At 38.8% G+C, this 18,679-nt stretch overlaps 2 protein-coding genes across 2 annotated transcripts in view; one reads left to right on the plus strand and one right to left on the minus strand.

Annotated features, from left to right (window-relative positions):
• Positions 1 to 18,659, minus strand: part of cdc73 (cell division cycle 73, Paf1/RNA polymerase II complex component, homolog (S. cerevisiae)) — a 26,017-nt gene extending 7,358 nt beyond the window's left edge. Inside the window, exons 1-11 of the mRNA XM_078264485.1 lie at positions 18,496 to 18,659; positions 17,684 to 17,789; positions 17,445 to 17,514; positions 16,853 to 16,915; positions 16,533 to 16,585; positions 15,844 to 15,932; positions 15,430 to 15,643; positions 12,761 to 12,859; positions 12,456 to 12,534; positions 9,391 to 9,455; positions 1,370 to 1,427 (exon numbers count right to left, since the gene is read on the minus strand). Coding sequence (XP_078120611.1) covers positions 1,370 to 1,427; positions 9,391 to 9,455; positions 12,456 to 12,534; positions 12,761 to 12,859; positions 15,430 to 15,643; positions 15,844 to 15,932; positions 16,533 to 16,585; positions 16,853 to 16,915; positions 17,445 to 17,514; positions 17,684 to 17,789; positions 18,496 to 18,626 — 1,027 coding nt within the window. The 5' untranslated portion in view covers positions 18,627 to 18,659. The remainder of the gene's footprint in view (positions 1 to 1,369; positions 1,428 to 9,390; positions 9,456 to 12,455; positions 12,535 to 12,760; positions 12,860 to 15,429; positions 15,644 to 15,843; positions 15,933 to 16,532; positions 16,586 to 16,852; positions 16,916 to 17,444; positions 17,515 to 17,683; positions 17,790 to 18,495) is intronic.
• LOC144526815 (beta-1,3-galactosyltransferase 2-like) lies at positions 4,072 to 8,842 on the plus strand. The gene is made up of 2 exons (XM_078264486.1): positions 4,072 to 4,757; positions 5,866 to 8,842. The coding sequence occupies exon 2, from the start codon at positions 6,103 to 6,105 to the stop codon at positions 7,375 to 7,377; it is 1,275 nt and encodes a 424-aa protein (XP_078120612.1). The 5' UTR covers positions 4,072 to 4,757; positions 5,866 to 6,102; the 3' UTR covers positions 7,378 to 8,842.
• Positions 18,660 to 18,679: the final 20 nt, after the last annotated feature.

The following is an 18,679-nucleotide window of genomic DNA, read 5'->3' on the forward strand; positions in this document are numbered from 1 at the left end:
CATATTTGCTGAGGAGTAAAACAGACATGTGATTCTTCTCTCCAAACAAATGTCCCTTTTACAGAGGCAGTTTGATCCAGAAAGCATGTGCATATTTTCTATGGTATGGTCATATGTGGCACAAGTTGATATTACAAAAACTGGGAGCAAAAGCGGAAGCATGGCCAGCTCGGCATCCATCTTGCAGCTTTTTTTTTTTTTTGCGAAGTACTCGCCAACGACTAAAAGCCAGTTTGAGACTTTTGCTCACTCTCTTCTCAGCTTTCTCTGTGTTCTCCTTGGTCTCACCGTGTCTGCCATGTTGTCCGTGGAGGCGGCCCGATCCGCACTCTAATATGGAAATCTTATAGATAGAAGCTAATGTACAAAGGAAATCCCCTGGAGCTACAAAAACTGAAATGTAACAGCTACTAGTGTCCGAAGAGTGTATTGGATTGTTTGGTAGGATAACCGTGGCATTTTCCCCCTCTGTCCCTGCAGAAGCTGTGGGTCCAAATGACACATGCAGTGTCACAACTAGCCCCATGTCTGTCAGGTCAAGGTTACAGATGATAATGACAGTAAGTGAGGGTGCTATGATAAGACCTTTTTCTAGATTTCTAAAACACATTTTGGAGGGAACAGAGATTTAACATTTTTTTAACCATTGAAAAATTCTGTGAAACGTCACATTTGTTACAATATATACTGTAGTTTCTTTATCCAGGAGAGGGATGTTTCCTGCTCTTTCAGAATAAAAATTAATGCATGAATAAATAAGATGATGGGAGCTTGGGATGTTGCATAACATTTTGAAAAAACAAAAAAAACACTTGTATTTGTGTCAGTAAAAGCATTAGCTAGCTCAGGCTTTCTCATAGTGAATTTAACAGTTGCATCTACAAAAGTGACAGACTGAAAAAGCAAAATGATCTGCCCTCTCACTATCATCTCTAGTGGTCCAAGTCTGTTATTATTCTTAACTGTCATGCACATTAAGTCCTAAAATGAGTATTTCTGCATTTTGCAGGAAAAGAAATTGATACACAATTGGCCCAAGTTTGAAAAACAAAACGACAAGATTGTATTTTCTGGCCATGTCACGCAGCAAAACTTGGTGGGCTACAATCTTTCACCATACACATCTTTTTTGTTTAATGCCAAACAATTCAAAGTTTTTGTGGGACTCTGTAGTACCCTCTCTGCTACCAAGGCTATTCTATAAGAAAACAACTTTTTGAAAGTTCCCAAAAAATCTTTAAAGAAGAATAACTTGTACATTCCAATACAGGCAGGTATTAAAACAAATTAGCATTATGCAACCTTAACAAAAACATTGTAAGCAGCAGACATATGCATGAAAGACGTAGATATTTTGAATCTAACCAACCTGGACGAGGGACAGGCTGCAGCGCTGGAGTCTGGGCCTTCCGAGCAGATGCTCCTTCCTGGAAAACACAACACCCAAGGGTCATATTGTTGTGCATGTAAATCCAAAGACCTAAGACTGCTCAACAACAACCAATAAGACAGTAAGTATAAAGTTTGAGAAGAAAATGTAGATTAAGAAAAAAGTTGTGTTTTGGGAAAAGAAGAAACGCTGTTACCCCCTTTGTCATGTTAATAGAATTCTCCTTGGAAAACAAAGGCTTTAAAGGGGTCAACACTAGGGGTCACAGTCTAGCAGTAATCCATTATCTAGTGACATTCCCGCAGGCTGGAGCTCACACTGACAGAGGAGCGACAGAAACATGCAGACCTTGTGGAGATTGCCAAAACTACCCATTAAAATTTCCCAGAGCTTTGTGAAGCCTTCAAATTGCTTTTGTTGTGCGATCGACAGTCAAAAACGCTAAAGATACCGAGTTCACGACAATGTAGTCTGGATCGACAATAGTTCATTTACTCGATAATCACTGGCGCCGGATGTCCCTCGCCGTGTGGAGCAAGGTCTGGCAATGCGAGACTAACAGTAATGCAAAACAGAGAAAAGCAGCAAATCCTCACATTTAAAGCTATAGTGCGTAGTTTCTGTTGCCCCTATGAGGAATTCTAAGTAATGACAACAACACTGTCGGTGCGTACAGATGATACAGCCTTCCGTGATCGAGCACACGCCCCACCCCTCCCCCACGCAATTGTTAGTAGCCAAAGAAGACATTGAGGATTAAAAAAAAAAACACGATGGATTATTCAAAAGAGGTAATTATCTTCACTCGAGCTTCTGCGCAGGAAAGTCACCGGACGCCACAATCTCCTGAACATAGCCATACTGAGAAATACAGAGTTGTTGGAAGCTGACAGTCTTAATTAGCTTTGTAGCAACTTATTTGGCAATGGCTTGAATGTAACGGACGTTCAACAATATCAAAAGTTACGCACTAAAGCTTTAAGAAGCAGGAACAAATATTTAGCATTTTTACTTCTTAAATTACTTACACGATAAATCATTTTTGGTTGACTAATCGATTAGTCGACCAATCGTTTCAACACAAATTGATCAGCTGTTGTGCCACTGCAGAGCGTCTGTGGCCGTCTATCGCCCTTGCTACGGTGAGACCAACCAGTCAGTGAGAAACTGGTTGTCCAGCGCAGTGAATCATTTCTACTGCTCCTTCTTTCAAAAGACCATAAGCTGAACCCATCAGTGAAGGTTAATGTGCATTATGCTTGAATTCCGAGTGTTCAACATGCCAGACCAATGGCAATCAATGGAAAGTAAGGCCAATACCCTTTCAGTTTGTCCTTATGTAATCAAAATAAATTATATTTAAAATTTTAACCTTTTGCGTATTTAAGCAAAATTCTTTATTGTAATGGACATCATTTTGACCAATTTCTTTTCTTAAAGAACTGACGGGCCTGGTTAATTATCACATCATTGATTGATTTAGTTAAAAAAAATTAAATGGGGAATTGGAACAAAATTAAATATTATTATTATTATTATTATTATAATTTTATAGTGGTAATGGTAAGATATTGTTTATGCTTCATATGATTGATATATTATAATATATTTTAACACCCTTTAAAAGTGTAAAAACATTTCAGTTTGGGTCATGATATTGCTAAAAAAATAAATAATCAAAAAGCAAAGCTTTAAACTGTTACAGATGTAAGAGACCTGCACGCAGCTTGTTAGCACACTCAAGAGGTCCCTAGAAATTCATTATTCAAGCCATGTTTCCTCAGTAGAAATGTGTAAATCAATTAGCTCATAATCATTTAGACTATCCAGCATTAGCAAATAAAATTGTATAAAAGGAGCTAGTAAGCCTCATCCCCATCCTGTCAACTGATGTCAGGTCAGTCCATCCCTGCCAATCAAAGCTTGTCTGCAGATATGCTCTGCTCCACATTACAGCTTTACAATACAGCATTTAAAGATTGCAATTTATTTTAAATTTTTATTTTATACAGCCATACTGTATCCATTTTTTGGCCTGTACATAAATACCAGTATGTCTGCTGAGAGAGCTTAGTCTAACCGTCAGTTTATAAAGAGATTAATTAAGTATTGCTGACCACCACAGCTGAATGAGTGTAGAGGAAACATCATTGTTATTATTATTATTGTTGTTATTATTATTATTATTGTTATTATTATTATTATCATCATCATCATCTCTTGTATTCAATTATCATCCAATACAAGAGACTGGCAACACTAAAGACTGGGACTAAACCGGCTTTTGAGTTGCACTGTCCATCATTGCAAAAATAAGCTGTAACCTGACAGTTTACACCTTTAAATCATTATAGGCAATCCGCAAACCTTTAAGATTTGTGGAAGTGCCGACACGAAGGCTTCTCTCCCCTCACCCTTTACAGTACGATAAATTGAGATAATGCTTTATTCCTCTTTCTGGAGAGTGGGTGTGAATACAAATAGGTCAGCAGCCCAACCCATCCCCCCCCCTTTAACAGAGCGGCAGCAACAGCAGCAGAGACGGCATGACGTGTTGGGAGAGCGTACTGCCACCAAGACTGGAGAGGTCTTTCCGAACGAACACACAACTCACAGTGCTACATTCTGTTCATCTTAACTCCTACCCTGCTGCTTTCACCCCCCTAGCCCTCTCAAAGACAACACGACGACAACACGGAGCAGAGTGCGAGAGGCTGCTGAATGAGGAGGGTGAGAAGAGGAAAGCAGAAACAAAAACGAAACGGCACATGGGGGGAGGGATGTTAACATAACAGCATGTGAATCAAACAGGAAGAGCGAAAGGAAACAAGGACTAGCACAGTAATAGAAGAAAAAACAGAGGAAGGCTTGTGCACCATCCAGAGATGATCTCCATCTATGCACTGCTGCTTTAATATACACAACACGACAAGCGAGGGCAGTGAAAGGACCCCGGGCTGCAGCTAACTGTCAACCACCGACTCCCTTTGGCCAAAGGCAGCAGCACTGTTAGCATCAAGCCTCTTGGGACAATGCGCCAAGGCAAATGGAGAGACTGCAACACGGGCGCTCTAACATGTTCTGCCCGTGCACGCATGTGGTAGATAGCTCTAAATTCCTGGATGAGGACTATATTTTCACATCTTTCTGAGATGCCACATGTGTTGGGTTAAAAGAAGAGGATATTTGTCACGTTGTAGAGGAAATATGAGTCAGAGTTGTGGAGCCCAAGCTGTATGTGATTGTAATTTGGCTAAGGGCACAGTAGGAATAGTGACCAAGAGGGCGATCAGTGCGTGAGGATTGTAATTCATCACATTCAGAAGCAATGGATGCCCAAAAGATACAAGTACTTAAATAACAACGGGTGAGTTCATGCTGCAAATGTGCATCAATACAACACTACGCTGAAGAAATAATTCTTGCTGCTAATTAAATGAGCAGTTATTGTGTACTGTACACGATGTGAAGGGTGTGCTTTCATAAAAAGGAAATGCCATCTCTATTTCTGATAACATATGCAAGAATGCAAGAGAACTAACCAAAGTCTTTTCAGTGTTCCTGCGAGCTCTCACAAACCGCTCTTTGTCTTGGTGGGGTCCTTTAAGAGGGTAGTGTGTAATTCAGTATAAAACTGGGAGACCACACTCCACTTCAGGTTGCTAGCAGCACGCAAACACAGGCTGTTCTTTCTATAACCTTTGCTCATCTGGATGCTGTTCAAGAGCAAACAAAAGTTAAATTGATAGAAGCAGAACATATTCTGTTTATTCTTGTCCTGAAAACAACATAAGATATTCCTAAAGTTCAGTAAACAAGATGTGAAAGTAACTTCTAGAAAAGTATACAGAGTTTATTTTGTTCTACATTAGCCTGCTGTGCAAACACTACCCCACTGAGTACTAAGAATGTGCACTTTTAGGAGTTTTCTTATATGGCAGTGTGTAAAAAGTTTTTAAACTAGTATTTTAGCATTATGTTGTTCGTCATCAGAAAAATGAAATTTGTGTTAATATTCAAGCTTAATTCACTAACTAAATTTGCTATTTAAATTATTCTATATAAAACCATTATACTACATGAAACAAATTTCATATGAAAAGGGGGAACGGAAAGTACTCAATCCAGAAGCCCAGCTTCATAATACAATCATTTTCTTTACTGATCCTGACACCAGAGATGGTAAAAACAAAGCTAAAGATTAGAATCATAAAACTACATGGTACACATTTTAATTAAATGACAGCCAATAAGTAAGATAAACGTTAAGCAAATGTATATACGGGAAATTCTTAATTTTGGAGAATTTTGTAAATTCCATAATATGATTGAGTTGTCTTGTCAGGATGAATAGAGGAAACACTGATGTAGTCATTTTATCTGTTGTGAATATACAAATATTGAGTATAGCAGCTTTAATGTGACATGCTATATCTATCGTGTTGCTCAAATATATCCTACACTCTGTCTCCTAGGCAATCACAAGACATGGGACAGAGTGGACTCGCACATTGCAGCTGGCTTGTCAGACAACAACATTGTCTGTGAGTGTCAAGTGATTTACATACATTGATAAATCATCAACAGGTCATAGTTCCTTAAGCGACCCACCATATAGACTTCACTTTGCCTCCCGGGATCAAGGACTAGTCGGATAATACTGACGTTTGGCCTACAATCTACTGTCCGCGTGAATTAGTACTGCCGAAACCATGCAGTGGAGACGACGCCACTGTTGTGCACATACAACTAAATTTCTCTCTCTCCTCTCACTGTTGGGTCTACTGGCCTTTCTGGTCCACCAGGTGTGGCTGCCTAAGCTCACAGGTATGTCGCGGTGGATAGGTCATCCTGTGGTGTACGGAGGTAGTGAACTTCATACCACCAAAGCCAAAAGGAACATGAGCGCCCCACATTCAACGTTGAGGTTTGTCATTGTTCCTCAGCCGACCTTCAAGGCTGATGCCAACATCAGCTCCCCTGAGAAGGAGGGTGTCTCCTCCCGTCAAGGAGACCCAGGTTTTGAGTTTTTGAACACTTTAGCAGCCAACACTAGCCAAAGTGTAGAGAGAGATCTTAGTAGCACAATAACCCATGGGCCTTTTACTTATATTATCAACGAGCCAGACAAATGTGCTGACAGCAGACCTGCACCATTTTTGGCGTTGCTGATAGCCACAGAGGCTCGGCAGGTGGAGGCAAGAAATGCCATACGGCAGACATGGGGGAACGAGAGCGTGGCTCCGAATGTGGGTATCATCCGGCTGTTTCTGCTGGGGAAAAATGAAGGAGAGCTGGGACTTTTACAACAAAGGATGCTAGAAGCAGAGAGCCGGAGGTATCACGATATAATTCAGCAGGACTTTATGGATTCCTACAAAAACCTGACCATAAAGACATTGATGGGAATGAACTGGGTGGCAATTTACTGCCCACAAGCCAGCTATATCATGAAGACAGACAGCGACATGTTCGTCAACACAGAGTACCTCATTTACAATCTGCTCAGGCCAGAGCTAAAGCCTAAGAAGAACTACTTCACTGGCAATAACATGAGAGGCTTTGCACCCAACCGAAACAAAAACAGCAAGTGGTACATGCCCCCTGAGCTATACCGAGGGGACAAGTATCCCACCTTCTGCTCTGGGACTGGTTACGTCTTCTCTGGAGACTTAGCAAGGAAAATCTATCGCGCATCGCTGAGAATCCGCCACCTGCATCTGGAGGATGTGTATGTGGGAATATGCCTGGCTAAGCTCCGGATCGAGCCCACTCCTCCATCCAATGAGTTCCTATTCAACCACTGGCGGGTGTCCTATTCCAGCTGCAAGTACAGCCATCTGATAACATCACATGGGTTTCATCCCAATGAACTACTTAAATACTGGCATCACCTGCAGAGCAACAAACACAATGCATGCATCAACACATTGAGAGCAGGCAGGACAAACTCAAACAGAATGAACAGGGAGAGACCAGCTCAATAACTTAAGAAGTTATCACCAAACTCTCCTTGTTACAAGCTCCTTGTTGGATACAAATAATGATTTATATCTCAGCTCATTCTGTTATAAACATCAACGGATTAATCATCCATTTAATTAACATGGAAACTCTGCAAATTCTGCATAAATGTGTAAAAACTGTGCTCTACTTTTATTGCCAACTTTGTACAAAAGAGATGAACAATGTTTATATGTCTAAGTCAAACCACTGGAGAGTCTATGTACACAGTTATATTTTACAACAAAATAAGCTGTGTTTCACTGTGGCGCAAAGGCTGCTTTTTTGTAATAATGTAAGATTTAGCATACGTGTTTTATATATGCTGCCTTACAGACACAGGCTACTCTAAAACTGGACAGGTTACAGTGCCAATAAACGTTTCCATATTAGTACCAAATAGTCAATGAAGTCATTTCAGAAGACATGACGTTAGCTACTAAATACCCAAAATATTGTACATCAACAACAAATGTGGGACCAGCAACTTTTTATGTATCAAATGACCAAAACCTTATACAATATACGTTTCTGGAAAACATTTTAAAAAGTAAATTTTTGTGCGTTTCCCCTTTTTACTTGAGTGAGATACTGTCTCATGACAACTCCATTTAAAAGAGTTACAGCTAAGGGACTGTTCGTTATTTATTTAAGCGGCTACCGGAGGAGTTTTGGGACCTTTAGCCAAAAAATGACATGACCCTCCCCTCGCCAGTAAAAAAATTTCTATGACCCTCCAAAACGATTTGGAAAAAAGTCATGACCCTCACCCAACAATTTATCAATACGTTCTGTACTGGTTTGCGTTTGGCAAATATATACAGATTTCCATTGTTTTTTTGTTGTTTTTTTTACAGCTATGACATATGAGACTAAACCTCTGCATTCTGATCTGACGCATCCCACCCCACTATTATGGTGTGATGGCCATTTCAGTAGATTTACTCACTAACGTTGTGGAAACAAAATAAGCATGGAAACTAAATGCACACTTCCTGCATTACTACAAATACTAAGTTACTCCTCTAGTAAACTAGTATTCACATGAAATGAAACAATAAAATATTGAGACCATTCAGCAAGGCACTCTGGGAAATATTCAACACACAAACTGGTTGCTATGGACTCGTCACTAGGCTTCCTCCACTTCGCCGTTTAAACAAAGTGGAATAAACGTATACAAGTCCAAATCTACACAAAACCCGCAATCAATTAGTAAGCTGACATCAAATGTGGCATTTAGGAAACCTTTATTGCAACCTTTGCACGGTAAGATGTCCAGAATAGCAACAGTCATTTTAGTTTTTTGCGTCCTGCTGCTCCCATCATCAGCCAGGTAATAATTTTTTTTTTTACTGAAGCAGTATATGAAATCTGATGTATTACCTACCACCATTTAGTTGTTTTGTGTTATTTAAGATATTTATAAAATATCTGATCATGCCAGAATTATTCCACTCATTTTTTAAACAATGCAATTATCTGTTTCAGCCACCAGGAGGAGCTGCTCTATTCTAGGGCTGCAACTAACGATTATTTTCATAGTCGATTAATCTGTTGATTAGTTTCTCGATTATTCGATTAGTTGTTGGTCTCTAAAATGTCAGAAAATGGTGAAAAATGTGGATCAGTGTTTCCCAAAAGCCCAAAATGATGTCCTCAAATGTCTTTTTTTGTCCACAACTCAAAAGATATTCAGTTTACTGTCACAGAGGAGAGAAGAAACTAGAAGATATTCACATTTCAGAAGCTGGAATCAAAGATTTTTTACTTTTGTCTTTAAAAATTACTCACACCGACTAATCGATTATAAAAATAGTTGGCGATTTATTTGAGAGTTGACAACTAAATCGATTCATCTTTGCAGCTCTACTCTATACCAATAATTATAAATAATTTTATAATTATATATAATATATTATTTATAATTATTTACTGGATGTGCCCAAAGTGAAAGTTACATTCCAAAACTATCAGCAGAGTTTTGTTTATCTTACCGTCACTGACTTCAGGGTCATGCCGTGGTAGGTGCCCATGGTATCGATCTTGAAACCCTCCGTTTCTAAGAAAACAAAGAGTTGTTGATTATTGGCAGAACAAAATGGGTTATTTTCAAAAGCAAGTGTATAATATATCATGGCCAAATATTCTGTAACAAGTTTGCATCTTTCAATTCCTACACATAATCAAAACAAATTTTCAACCTTATCTCTACCAAATTTTATTTGTATGTCATCCCTATTGTATGTATGTATGCATTTGCTGAAAAGTAGAATCCCTGTTACAAATGTAGTGCAAAAAGGATAATCACTGTTGCATCTAGAGCAGACGCTTTGATGTCAGTATGAAAGCAGCTGTGTAGCTGCGTTGGATGCTGTGCCACACACTGGCCTTAGATGCCTGGTATTTACAGTATTCCCTGATGACTTAGACAGAGGCATCTGTCAGTGGAGCACAGTGTCCTGACATCTTTAATTGGTCAGTAGAACATCAGTGATATATGCAACTGAAACACACTCAACTATTAGTATTTTTCTACTCAAGTGTCCCAGATATTAAGGAGACTGAGGAACTAAAAGTCTCTTTGCTCTGAAGGACCGTGAAGGTTAGCCAAATTTGACTAATAATAGATTAAAAGACAGAGAATGACATGCAAGTTCCTATGTCTTCCTTGCTTCCTGCTGGTTAAAGAAAGTTAGTAAAGGGAGTTAGCCACAAAGTTAGTGACAACTTCAGCACAGGCTCAATAACTTAAGGTGAGCTGACCGTTAAGGTGGACCAGCTAAAAAAATTTTACTTTAAAAAAGGACAATTCCGGCGCAAAACGAACCTAGGGGGTAATAACGGATGCGTACCCACTGTCGTTCTCTGGGACATGTTTTCATGCTAATTGATTGTGTCTGTAGCTTGAAAGAAGCTAGCGTGGACCGCTGATTAGCTTACAACGCTAGTATTTGGGGCACAGGGAAAGTAAAAATAAATCACTATTTTGTACCACTAAAAAGGCTCAAAATATCAGGCTCTGTTGTGGCATAGCTCTCTCTCTCGTAGCCCTTTCACGGAGCTCCCGCAGCTCTTCGTTCAGTAAACCAAAAAGGTGTGATTGGCAAAGAACAAAAAAAGAAGGAAGAAGAAAGAAGAAAGAAGTTTGCACTGTATTTCGTTAAATGTATATACATTTCATGAAATACAGTGCAAACCGTGCACATTGAATGAAAATCTATCCTTTCAGGAAGGCTATATACATGTTTACGTTTAACTTTGTGGTCAGTTAGATTGCTTAGAGTTACTGAATGCATCTGCCAGACTGTTAACCTGCATACTCAGCACATGTTCTTTATGAGTAATGTGTAATAGTACAGTTGATGGGTGATTTAGCAAATACAAGCACTTTAGGTAGTTTTAAACTGCTTTAAACTGATTTTTATCTATCTGAATGTTTGCTTCACTCTGTCTGGAAACAACAACTAACAGTGGCTAAGACCATACTATTTGAGATTACAGATCTCAAATAGATACAGATTTTTGTTGGTTTCTCCAAATACCTGAGGAAAAATGTCATTAGCGCCACATAATTAACTGTTTTAGTTGAAAAGGAAGGTACAGAAATTGTGGCCAAGGTATTGTATATACAAAATTTCACCTGATGTTTTTATGAAATCATATGTTCATAAATCTTTCATAAATCAACTATTTGTCTTAGTCATTGTCATGTTTAACCCTTTTGTTGTCTTGCCTTGTCCTTCCGGGTCAAAATTGAAAATTCACTTTTTTTAGCGTTTTTTTCTGGCCTGTTTGTCGCTTTTTGAGACAAACGTGCTTTTGGCAATTTAAAAAAAAAAAGTTTTTGTCAAAAAAGCTTTTAAAGTTTTCTTTATCCATGGTCAATAAACCGATTTTATATGACATTAAACCTATTTTTTTTTAGGTAAAAAAGCAGAAATTATGCATTATTTTGACTAATAAGTGGATCACAGACTGGTGTATGATAAAGTTTAGTCAGGATACTGTTTTAAAACCATGTAAACTTTTTTTTCAAATGCTATAAAACTGAATGAAACACCTAAAATTCAATGAAAGTAATCATTAATATTACTTGCATAGAACATTGTATGGAACCCATAAAACAAATTTGACCCGAGGACAACAACAGGGTTAAAAGTCCATTCATTTTGAAGTCCACCACTTGACATTCAAAAAATGTATGTTGGAACAATCCGTGAAATTAATATTTTGTTGTGTTTTCTAGTAAATTAAGTACCCTAACTTTTAGATTAAGTGTTGGTCATTCTCAACACCTTTGAATGAAGTTACATCGTGATAAATTAATGGACTACTTGCGGAGTGATATGAGACATGAATCAGAGGCACAAAAAACGTTGACAGCAGTGACCAGTCACCCCCCCCACACACACAAAAAACAAAACAGATTTGCATGATTTACGAGAGCCTCATTTTCAGGTTGGAAAATCTGGATTTCCGGATTTATCCGGAAGAATTACACCCCTGAGAAACTGTCCACTTACAAAGTTCTCAATGCTTCGGTTAACATGTAGGGACCCTCATTATGCTACCGTTGAAGTTTGTTGATATTTTGAGCCTTTTTAGTGGTAAAAATAGCTATTTATTTTTACTTTCCCTCTGCCCCCAATACTAGCGTTGTAAGCTAACCAGCGGTCCGCGCTAGCTTCTATCAAGCCACAAACAAGCAATTAGCATGAAAACATGTCCCAGAGAACGACAGAGTGGGTACACATCCGTTATTAACCCCTAGGTTCATTTTGCGCCGGAATTGTCCTTTAATGTTTCATTCACATACTCTTGTGACATTGTAAAAAAGCACATTGCTATTGCCAGGTGGGTGACAGCTTTGTTCGACTCATTTTCTGTAACCAGTGTAGCATGAAGGCACATTTGGTGGACCTAGCAAGCTAATGTTAGCTAGCCAGCGGCTGCACGGTACTTCAAATCTATGTTTTGTAGTAGTTCAGACTCGCACACACATACACCTTTGTTAACGTTCAAGACTAAAATTAGCTACAGAAGCACAAATTAAACTCACCCTCTTTTCCTTTGAACCGCTCCTGATCGTATCTGTTGTAGGCAGCTGGGACAGGCTGCTTGTTCCTTAGGGATGGGTCCTGGAAACAACAAGAAACCCAAACAATTCATTACTTTACATACCTGTCAGTACACTTAGTCAAAACCTTAGTAATCATTTATAGACTTGCCACTGTTCCAACCTTCCAGTTAATTTCAAGCTCGAATCATTTGAGAAAAAAAGAATGTGTAAGGAAAAGTAGCAACTGACTGGTTTATCCAAGTCATGCCCTATTATAGTACACACACACACACACACGTTCTTACCACTTGAGTAGTGTTCTGTGCTGGTCTCTGCTCTGGTGCTCGCCCTTCTTCTCTGGCTTTCACTGACTGCAGGATGGCGAAGATGTTCTTGGAGAAATTCTGCAGAGGAGCAATACAGATTATGAGGAGGTCAACACCCTTGCAAAAATGATTGCTTTTCTTATCATTTGGTGAACAAGAGTGAAATGCATTCAAAGTTCCAGGGTCCCAACCTGAAAGGCTTATTTTTTTCCCAATTTAGAGACCCACCCGCATGTACATTTCACTCCCCCTCTACCAGTCCACGTAGGCCATGTTGCTTTTTAAATTATGTATTGCATTGATGTATTAGTGTTTTCTTAACGATTTATTTTAATGATTAGAGAGGCTGCTTTCAGTATGTATGTATGTAGTTAGGCTGCTGTTCCTCAAGCGTCTCTCCCACTAAACTCACTTACAAATGCTGCTGCTGCTCTCTGCTATGTTCACATTTTAGAGAATGTAATTCATATTTTCCTCATTGATTATGTATTATTTTACCCACCCACATCCCATTTGCTACTAATAAGAATGTAAACTTATATGATCGGGAGCCGATGAGGTACAAAATCAGGAATTTGGATAGGCCTCATGTTCCATGGCAGTGGGACATAACACAACAAAGTTACTTATAAAGTTGTCCTTTGCAGTTGTTTCAATAGATGCTTTAACAAGCACACTTTTAAAAGGTGTGAGAAATGCCTAGCTTTAAAGAATAAAAGTCCAAAACAGAGAGGAAGAGGTTTTTAAATGTAGCCATCTCGGTGTGGACATTAGACTGGGAAATCGCCAGAATAATTTCTCTAAGCATACAATTAACATTATAATGGCTTTGAGATGAGCATGTCAAAGTACTTCAGTATTAGGCTTTTTAGACCTAATCAAACTAATTGAAGTCACATGGTGGGTCAGCTGATTGTAAGGCCTACATATATCCCTTCATCAAATGTGTCCACCATTTGCCTGAAGAAGACCCAGCAGGGTTGAAACGTTGCCTTTGTATTAAATATTGGAGCTTAAAGCAGTGCTGCGGACATTAACTTTTTTTTCACTAAAAGTACTTCAGTGGCCCAGAAATAAATCATATTTTTGAGTAAATACACACTGGATGAAAATCATTCTATTGCTGCCATCTAGTGGTTGAGACTTTCACCTTGCTACACACTCAAGGTATTTACACAATTGGGTTGTCTAGGAGTTTCTCCCACATCCAAGGCCATTGTCCCAAAGAGTTCAGCAGGTTTGGTAAAATAGGACAGCTGCTTTCGAACTCCGGTATGTAGAGTAACGAGCCCCGGTGCTGTCCATTAAGTCTACACCAAAGGGGTTCACAATAGTTCAACATCAGAAAAAGCATATCTGGTTAAAGTCTACATCAGTACAAATATTTTCAAATGAGAGCTGTGCCATGTTTGAAGGCATTGCTGCATAGTTACAAAAATGGCACATGAAATACTAGGGCTGGGCGATATGGAGAAAATCAAATACCATAATATTTTTGACCAAATACATCAATGTCGATATTGCGGCGATATTGTAGGGTTCACAATTGGTGCTTTCACAAAATATTTACACAATGACATTTTTGATGAATAGTCATCAATAATGTGGATATGACGACTACGTGGGTAAAAGCAAATTGCAGAAAAGTACATAATTTTACTGTAATGCAGCTAGTAAAACCTAGCCTGGTTGACACCAGACCCTTCTCAGTTGTAACTGAGAGTGGGTCTGGGCAAGGTTCATTCGCAGGTCATTTCCAAAGGGGCGTCAACAATGGACGCAGCTCAAATGCCTCTGGGCGCATTGGATAGTCCTTCAACCAATCAGACCAACGATCTGGGTGACGTAGCAGCGACAGCGGCATTAACGGGTTGCTGCGCTTCGGGGGCCGTCATGTTGAATGTAAACAAAAAGCTGCTTGCCGTCGCTGCGCTATGGTCATCGTGTAAAGCCCGCGTCAACGGTTGGGATTGGTGCCTCGATTTGGAAAAATTGGAAATGGGCTTGAATGGGCTCTTGGCCAGACTGACTTGCAGAGCAAACCTCAAATCTGCCGTAAGTTTTCAGGGTTTTCCCAGGCTAAGTAAAACTAGAAAAAGACAACACTGTGTCATATTACGATATCCAAAATCTAAGACGAAATCTAGTCTCATATCACGATAGAGCCCTATTAAATACCTTGTAATGTACATGGCTTAATGTTAAATTGTTGGTTGGAAATGTTCTTACAGTAAAGCCTCCCACTCCCAAATGATTGAATGACAACCCTGGGTATGAACTAAAGTATTTGGACCAAGTTTGAAAACCCCTTTAAACCTAGAACAAACCAATGATGATTGGAAGAGCAACACAGTAGACACTTTCATCCCACAGGAGTCAGTGCAACAATGCTTTCCAGACATAAAATATTGTGTGTAATCTTTGCATGTTCATTAAACCTCATTTACAAACTGTGTAATGATCCTGTCAAGACAGAAATCTAGGTCCAATATTGAGCCAATGTGCAGGTAAGAATAAAAGAAAATCCCCAAACTCACATGCTAATCTGACACAGGTGTATTTGAAGGAACAGTCTGACATTTTGGGAAATACCATTGATTGCTGTCAGAAGAGACATTAGATATCATTAGCTTGAAGTGGACTCTGACCTTTCCAGTGCTCTGGAGAATAGTTGTCCTGGTCCTCCAGACCCTCTCTCTGCTGACAATATCTCTGGTGACATCCACCTCAGCGTCCACAAAGCTTCTCTGCTTCAGGGTTATGTCATCATCCAGATCCGTTTTGATGGTGGAACGTTTCTTGGCCATAATTTTGGCTTTGATGGCCGCAATTTTCTCCACCGACATGGCCTCAGACAGTGATCTGGAGGAGGAGAGAAGTTAGGATCATTTGAACAGCTCACTGCTTCGAGGAACTGGTATGGCGACATCCAGCAATCCGATAAATGGTGATCAGTTAATACTGATATGGTTGAATACAAATATAAATCTACATTGGAGAGAGTATTGCTTCATATAGAAAACACATTATGTATAAATGCAGCTGGGGAACATCAATTATACCTGATCTGGTCAGTCTGCACAATGCCCTCTTTGTGGCCCTCCAGACGGGCAGCCAGCCGCTCCTTATCCAGACGTACTCGCTCCTCATCCTTAAAAGGAAAACAGTGTACACACTATTAACAAACTACAGAATGAAACAAGATAATATCTGATGCCTATGATTTACCAGATCAGCAACACAACAATTATATTTTTTAAACTGCAACAAAATGCATTTCATTCATAACTAAATTTACAAACAAGACTGTTTTATTTTGGCTAAATATATACTGACTGATGGAACACGTAAATGTTTCAATAAGCAAAAATCCTTGTAGATGTAAAATTATTTAAGCCATGTTTATTAAATTGGCTTTAATCAAAACTTAAAAGGCCATCTTAGATAAAATAGTTTAGTACATTGTTACAAATATGTTGTTTTAATCCAATTTCAATGTGGTTAAAACCCTTTTAGGACAAGAGTTCCCCACCTACATTTGTATTGCTTCACTATAGTGGAACTTATTGATTATTCAGCTGTTACCAATAATCAACAAAACATCACCCGTCAGTAATAGCTTCTCTATGTACTGGAACTGTTCCTGCTCATGGAATAGAGATAAGGTAGTAAATGCTCCAGAGCAGCACTGATGTAAGCATAGTGTTTATACTAAGCAACTGTTAGTGGAAGATATTTCATGTCAGTTTACCTCAATCCTTGGTTTTTTGGCTTCAGAAGATACCTCGTCAGCTGCTCTTTTGACTAAAAAAAAAGCAGAAGAATGGTATTATTTCACTGCACAAAGTCCATTTGGTTTTCGTACCAAGTTGACTGAGATACTCCCCTTTTTTAAAGAAAATATCTGTGAAAGTATGACCCAGCTGCAGAAATAGCAGATAAAAGATAGCTGCAAGATACACTTTATTAAATTGTAGTCAACATTTAAATAAAAATTACTCAAAAATCAATTATTACTGCAGGTGGCATTAGCTCTTCAAACTTCATGCAACAAATATGATGTGAACTTACCTTGTGTTGGCCTTTGCAAACCTATTTCTATAGGTGCACTTCTGTCAATACTTGTTGATGTAGCTGTGAAAAGACACAATTAGAAACAGCCTTAATAAGTTACCAATTATATCAACTACAGCTTGGCTCATCCTGGTAGCGCTTAATCCATAAATGCTGTCATTAATGTATGTTTTAGTCAATCAAAACCATTAAGAAATCAGGACAGTGTTAATCACCTCTGGCTCTACATGCCACTGTACTTACTCTGCTGTTCTGCTCTTTTTATCTTAATTCTTACTCTCTTATTTTTAATACATTGTGTGTGTGTGTGTGTGTGTGTGTGTGTGTATGTATATATATATATATATATATATATATATATATATATATATATATAGTTTGTTCTGTTTAACCTGTTTGTTTAACTTATTTTAGAGAATGTGTGACATGCACCTACAACACCAAAACAAATTCCTATGTATAAAAAATGTACTTGGCAATAAAGCTTTTGTGATTCTGATATATTGAAGGACACACAAACATATTCTTAACATTCTGCACACAATAGAAAAAGATCACAATAGATCTCAGAAGCGTTAACTTTACTTACAACTCTCGCCATTGAGATATGACAGCAAGCCTTTTCGATCAGGTCGCCTGACAACAGGGATGTTCTCTGTCTATAAACAACATACAATCATGTCACCCCAAAGCATTTCTGAAAATATTCTGCATACTAAACAAACAAACAAAAAAACAAAAAAAAAGAGGCTGAAATACTGTATTATATTCAAATAATACTGGCACTGACAGGTTGAGGCACTTTGAAAGTTATTCAAGAGCACTTACTGCAGCTCTTCGCACATAGGATGGATGTGGGAGATGCACATTGTTGAGCAAGAACAAGATAGAGTCCAAAGTATAGTACTCTTTGGGCTGGCCCTCTTTACCAGTACTGAAGGTAGAAACACAAGCAAAGAAAAACAGAAAAATCACTCAAACCTCAAGTGCACATTTAAGTTAATCTTAAGTGCACAAGTATAGGTATATAAAAAATATAGTAGTTGAGTTAGTTACTTTTTTAAAGTAACGAAACATTTGTTCTGAAATCAAATTAACACAGAACTACTTTCAACAATGATCTGGTTAGCTAACCTACTAATCCTTTTAGCAACCTAATGGTATGCGTTACATAAGCAAAGTTTGCTTTTGACACGGTAAACACAAGTGCTTATAGTCATGACTGATACTAAAAACACAAGTCTTTCCACTTGGTACACAGGAACCCTGACTCCATGGGAACACAACTCAACGATAGCTAACGTCGCTAATTAGTTAGCATCACATCACAACTGCAAGTTTAGCTGTGTAGCTAGCTAGCTACATCTTTCAACACATTTAAAGTTTAAAAAATATTAATTGACACGCATAGAAGCTAGCAAAGAGTCCACGTGGTTTAGGGTAAAATACTTAAGTATCATGCCATAGTAACCAAAGAGTGCCTAAAGTTGTAAGTACAACAGCGAGGAGAGGAGTTGGGCTAGCATCTTAGCATCTAGCTAGCTAGAGAGCTTTCCGCCGTTACTAGCACCACAAGGCACAGATGAGCTTCAGCAGCGGGCCTTCAGAGGCGATTTATAGCTATTTCAGCACTAACGTACCCCCAGATTATGTAGTTGGTCTTGACATTTTTCGGCCAGGAGAACTCCCCAAATATAACTTCATCTCCTTTAGCGACGATTTCTTTTTTCTGAATGTTATACTGACGAAGAACACTCAACACATCCGCCATCTTCACTTGTCTGATGTAGTGTGTTTGCAAGGCCCCCAGTTAACATCATGTGG

The sequence above is a fragment of the Sander vitreus genome, chromosome 12 (assembly GCF_031162955.1).
Source record: "Sander vitreus isolate 19-12246 chromosome 12, sanVit1, whole genome shotgun sequence".
Taxonomy (NCBI): domain Eukaryota; kingdom Metazoa; phylum Chordata; class Actinopteri; order Perciformes; family Percidae; genus Sander; species Sander vitreus.

Excerpts from the sequence above, each read along its gene's own strand:
- LOC144526815 (XM_078264486.1), top strand. The coding sequence starts at position 6,103 with ATGCAGTGGAGACGACGCCACTGTTGTGCACATACAACTAAATTTCTC.